The sequence below is a fragment of the Chrysochloris asiatica genome, unplaced genomic scaffold, assembly GCF_000296735.1.
Source record: "Chrysochloris asiatica unplaced genomic scaffold, ChrAsi1.0 scaffold00168, whole genome shotgun sequence".
NCBI classification, from domain to species: Eukaryota; Metazoa; Chordata; class Mammalia; order Afrosoricida; family Chrysochloridae; genus Chrysochloris; species Chrysochloris asiatica.
In genome coordinates this window covers 4,707,572-4,713,486 of record NW_006408686.1, presented here as the reverse complement: position 1 = coordinate 4,713,486, position 5,915 = coordinate 4,707,572, and the positions used below count along the sequence as shown (strand labels likewise).

General features: G+C 49.8%; 1 protein-coding gene across 2 annotated transcripts in view; it reads left to right on the top strand.

Annotated features, from left to right (window-relative positions):
- Nucleotides 1–5,915, top strand: part of SPTBN4 (spectrin, beta, non-erythrocytic 4) — a 141,338-nt gene that overhangs the window by 122,200 nt on the left and 13,223 nt on the right. For both annotated transcript variants that reach the window (XM_006871413.1, XM_006871414.1), the window contains 3 exons: nt 3,448–3,726; nt 3,812–3,942; nt 4,719–4,923. In XM_006871413.1, coding sequence (XP_006871475.1) covers nt 3,448–3,726; nt 3,812–3,942; nt 4,719–4,923 — 615 coding nt within the window. The remainder of the gene's footprint in view (nt 1–3,447; nt 3,727–3,811; nt 3,943–4,718; nt 4,924–5,915) is intronic.

The window sequence follows — 5,915 nt, the reverse complement described above, 5'->3', positions numbered from 1 at the left end:
AGCACATTAGCCCACAGTGCCACACCAACCCCCCCCCAAAAAAAACCCAAAACCCACTGCTGTCGAGTCGGTTCCGACCCATAGTGACCCTATAGGACAGAGTAGAACTGCTCCTTAGGGTTTCTGAGACGATAAGTCTTTATAGGAACAAACAGCTCATCTTTCTTCCACCAGCGGCTGGTGGGTTTGAACTGCCAACCTTGCTGTTAGCAGCCCAATGCTTGTCCCATAGAGTCACCAGGATTCCTAGGTAAACTATTATTATTCCCATTTTACAAAAAATATATGTTGGGAGACTAGAACACTGAAGGATGGGGGGGGTCTACAAAAAATGAGAGACCATTGTGATCATATTGCCTTGGTGGTGGTGATGTGCCGTGGAGTCGGTGCCGACTCATAGCGACCCTGTACAGGGTTTCCGAGGCTGTAAGTCTTTACGGGAGCAGAAAGCTTCATCTTTCTCCCACGGAACAGCTGGCAGTTTTGAACTGCTGACCTTAAGATTTGCAGCCCAATTCGTAACCACTACGCTACCAGAGCTCCTTCATATTGCCTTAGAAGGAGCATTTTAAGAATCTGGAGTTCTTACATTTTATTTTCTATCTTGATGAAAACACACTTGACTGTGTCAACAGTGTTGGGAACAAACAGAAGTGACCCATCAGTTTCACGGTTAAGGAATCTAATCAAATGTGCTTAATGCTTAAAATGGGGAGCTCAGCTTTGGATGTGATGAGAATACTGGGTACTCAGGGGGCAGGTCAGCATATCTGATTAGTGAATTGGGGGCTACTATTGATTGATTGAAGAGCCCTTGGCTGCTAACCAAGACAGAATGAGAAAAGGAGGCTGGATGCTGTGCAAAGGGATTAACACTGAAGTGCAGGGGGTCTTGGGGGCATCCTACCCCCTGAAGAATTCTACTCTTCAGGAGAAAGCACGTGGAGATCTGCTCCTAGAAAGGTGTTTGTTGTTGGGTGCTGTTGAGTCAGCTGTGACTCATAGTGACCCTGTGTGGGATCTCTGAGACTGTAAATCTTTTAAGGACCTCATAGCGACCCTGTGTGGGATCTCTGCGGCTATAAATCTTATAAGGAGCTCACGGTGACCCTGTGTGGGATTTCAGAGGCTATAAATCTTATAATGTGGTGCTGTGGGTTAATGCACCAGACTGCAAAGCTGTTTGAACTGCAAGGTCAGTGGTTCAAGCTCACCAGCTGCTCCTCGGAAACCCTATACAGGGTCGCTATGGGTCGGAATCGACTCGAAGGCACTTAACAACAATAACAAGAAATCTTCTAAGGAGCAGTGGTTACAAGTTGGGCTGTGAACCTCAAGGTCAGCAGTTCAAAACTACCAGCTGTTCCATGGGAGAAAGATGAGGCTTTCTGCTCCCGTAAAGATTTACAGCCTCGGAAACCCCATGCGGAGTCGCTATGACTCAGAACTGACTCCACGGCACAGCAGCACCACCATATACTTATACTACAAAGTCCTGGTGTGGCAGTGTAAGATAAGCACTCTCAACCTCAAGGTCGATTTGAACTGAAAGGTTGGGTGTTCAAACTCACCAACTGCTCCTCGGAAACCCTATAAAGGATCGCTATAAGTCAGAACCAACTCTACAGCACATACCAATAACAACAACAAAAAAGTCTTTATGGAAACAGAAAGCCTCATCTTTCTCCCGAGGAATGGCTGGTGGATTTGAACTGCTGACCAACCTGTCACCCAGTAAAACAGCAGGGCTCCTCCTCCTAGGAGCCCTGTGGGACAGTTCTACTTTGTCCTGTGGGGTCACTGTGCATTGGAATCAGCTCAACAACACACAACATTTATTGATGAGCGCTTACTGTGTGTCAGGTACTCTAAGTGCTCCACTTGCCTTATGTCTTAACAAACCCACAAGCTGAGTAGTAACCATGAACCATGTGACTTTCTTTGGTAAATTTCTCAGTGTTCCCGTTTTCTCAGCTGTAAATTGGGCATGTTAATGCTACTAGCTCCTGGGGTTGTACTCACAAGCAGATGAGTGACTACATTACATATTAAACTCATATTTAGCAAAGCTCTGGCAGGTAGCAGGCATATCATAGTGTGGGTTGTTGTTATCATTCCCATGTACTGATTAAGGAAACTGAGACACAGAGAGGTTAAATAAGATATGCAGAAAGTTATAGGGCCAGATGAAGGAAACTTACGGGGTAATTTTGTTGTTAAGTGCCAACAAGTCCGTTCTGACTCATAGTGACCCTGTATAGAATTTACGAGGAGCAGCTGGTGGATTTGAATTGTTGACATTGTGATTAGCAGTCCAGTGCTTATCCAACAGTGCCACACCAGGGTTCTATATGAGGGAAATTAAAAAACATTGGTGGAAAAATGGAATTAAAAGATAATGGAATTTTTCTACGAACTTTTTGAAATCCCTTCACATCTTGATCTAGGTAAAGTTTGTACCAATGTATAAAAATGTGTCCCGCTGTACAAGAGTCTGTTGAACATGTTACTGCATATAAGTTATGTTGTTAAGTGCTGTCAAGTTGGTTCCAACTCATAGCCACCCTAGGGTATCTGAGGAGCGGCTGGTGGGTTTGAACTGCCGATCTTGCAGTTCAAACTGACCTTACTATCCCGTGCTCATCCCGCAGCACCACTCCAGGATTCCACGTAAACCATGTTGTTGTTGTAAGCTATGACCTCCGGGAAAAAATACGGCTTCTGAGTGAACTCTGACTGGTAGCAACCAGCAGGACGGCTCCTTAGGGTTTCTGAGACTGTAAATCTTTATGGAAACTGACAGCCTCTCTTTCTCCTACCTAGTGGCTGGTGGGTTTGAACTGCTGTTTGACCTGTTGTTAGTCTAACACTTAACCCACAGAGTCACCAGAGTTCCAATGTAAACTATACCTCAACTGAAAAACAAGACAAGTTACATGGATTTTTAAAAATTGTTTTATTGTGAATTATGTGATAGTTTACATGGGAGAACATTAGTTTTACATTCATCCTATTGTTTATCTATCGTTTATTGTTTCATTGCCATGGTTACAATCCCTCCATGCATCATCAACCAACCAAAGGGTATACCCTGCAAGCCTGCCCCTGGTCATCAGCACGCAGCCCCTCTCTGAGTTCCCAGCTGCTCCATCTCTCTACGTCATCGACTGAGCTGGGATTTTAACCTGAGCTGCCAAAAAGTCTTGGTCCAGTCTCTGGAGCTAGTGTTCTGGGTTCAAATGCTATCCCCCTTTATTTACTACACCTTATTCATGGGTCCCACCTGCAACGTGTGGAGATGAGTGAGCCACAGACTCACCAAGGTACCTGGCACATGGTAAACGATCTAAGGTGTTGGTTCCAAACGCTGTGGGCCATGTGGGTTACAGAGGCACTCGGGGTCTTGCATGGCTTCTGAACCACCGTACCCCATCCCCTCGCCCCCAGGGCCTGCGGCGGGAGATTCAGGCTCACGGGCCGCGCCTGGAGGAGGTGCTGGAGCGCGCGGGCATGCTGGCGTCGCTGCGCAGCCCAGAGGCGGAGGCCGTGCGCGGCGGCCTGGAGCAGCTGCGGGGCGCCTGGGCCAGCCTGCGGGAGGCGGCCGAGAGGCGGCAGCAAACGCTGGACGCCGCCTTCCAGGTGGAGCAGTACTACTTTGACATGGCCGAGGTGGAGGCGTGGCTGGGCGAGCAGGAACTGCTTCTGATGAGTGAGGACAAGGGCAAGGTGCGGCCCTGGCTCGGGGCTTGGGGGGCCTGGGAGCGCCGGGGCCCGCCGCTGTTGCCTCATTGCTGGCGTCGTGTGCCCCCAGGACGAACAGAGCACGCTGCAGCTGCTGAAGAAACACCTGCAGGTGGAGCAGGGCGTGGAGAACTACGAGGAAAGCATCGCGCAGCTGTCGCGTCAGTGCCGAGCGCTGCTGGAGATGGGGCACCCGGACAGGTGGGCGGGACCTGGAGGGCGCTGGAGTCTCGCTGTTGGAAACCCGGCAGGACCACTAAAATCCTCAGCTTTGGGCAGGCGCGGACCAGATCAGAATGGGAGTGGGGAACACTGCCCAGGGATGCTTGAGAGAGTGGGGCCAGGAGCTCTGGGATTTTAGTACAGGGTTGGGACTCCATTGAAGGAGGGGAGGGTCGATGTCTAGGACCGAGTTCAGTACTGAGAAGGGTCTTCTTGCTTCCGGTTGTCTGGAAAGAGAGAGAAACCTGGTCCCCTGAGATTGAGTATAGGGCCTAGGGCATCCCACCTGTCGTCAGAGTAAGGGGGTTCCTAGAAGCCCTGGGAAACCAGGAGTGGGATCTGAGGGGGGGGTGGACACAGGGCAGACCTCGGTCACACTCCGTCCAGGAGGAGGAGTGGATCTGAAGGAAACCAAGACCTCCATGCAGGCCACTGGAGCTAAGAGGTGCTGGAGTGCAGACGGAAACAGGATATGGCCTAGGAGAGGGAGATGGAGTCTGAGACTCTCAGTTTATCGATTTAGAGGAGCCCACTTTCCCGGGTGCTGAGCTGACTGAATGTAAGCCTTGGAGAGCAGAAGCTTACAGAAAAGAGAAATTTGACCAAAAGGTTCAAAGGAAAATAGTGCTGTCCTGCAGGGATGGAAGGACATGTTGCCCTGGGGATGGAGGTGGGGGTTGGGAGGGCGGGCGTATTGGAAGTCTCTGCCCTGCCTTGGAAGTCTCAGGGCTCCATTGGGTCCATGTCCTCCTCAGCGAGCAGATCAGCCGGCGTCAGTCTCAGGTGGACCGTCTGTATGTGGTGCTCAAGGAGCTGGGTGAGGAGCGCAGGGTAGGTCTGGAGCAGCAATACTGGCTCTACCAGCTGAGCCGTCAGGTGGACGAGCTGGAACACTGGATCGCTGAGAAGGAGGTGGTGGCCGGCTCCCCTGAGCTTGGCCAGGACTTCGAGCACGTCACGGTGAGCACCCTCAGTAACCAGAATGCCTGTGGCCTCAGTTCCCCCATCTGTAATATGAGGCTAATACTAGCACTACAAGTGAAGTAGTATTCTAAGGCGCTCTGGTAGCGTAGTGCTTACGAATCGGGTTGTGAACTACAAGGTCAGCAGTTCGAAACTACCAGCTGTTCTGTGGGAGAAAGATGAGGCTTTCTGCTCCTGTAAAGATTTACAGTCGCGGAAACCCTGTACAGGGGTCACTATGAGTCAGAACCGACTCCACGGCATATCGCAACAAAAACAATGTCAAGCATAAAGAGCAAGTCGGGCTGTGAACCTTAAGGTCAGCAGTTTGAAACTACCAGGCATTCTGCGGGAGAAAGATGAGACTTTCTGCTCCCATAAAGATTTACAGCCTTGGAAACCCTGTACAGGGTCTCTATGGGTCGGAACCGACTCCACGGCACATAACCACCAATCACCACCACCAATGTCAACCATGGAGTTCTGGGGTGGCACTGTTGGGTAACCACAAAGTTGGTGGTTCAAACCCACCAGCAGCCCCTCAGAAAACCTATATGGGTTTGCTATGAATTGGAACTGGCTCAATGGCGCTTAACAAAAACAACATGCTAACCAAAGGGTTGGCGGTTCATGCCCAGCAGTCACTCCTCGGAAACCCTATACTCCTAGTGTCACTATGAGTCAGAACCAACTCAAAGGCACTTAACAACAACAGCTAACCTAAAGATTGGTGATTTGAACCAACCTAGCAGTACCACAGAAGAAAAGCCTCACCATCTGCTTCTGTAAAGTTTACAACCACGAAAACCCTATGGAAGAATTCTACTGTGTAACACATGGGGCCTCCATGAGTCGGTAGCAGCTCCATGCCACAAGTATCAATTGTGTGTGTGTATGTTTTTATTATTTAAGACAATTCTTGGGAGTCTTGGTGTGGCACTGTTGGATAAGTACTGGACTGCTAACCGCAAGATCAGTGGTTCAAACCC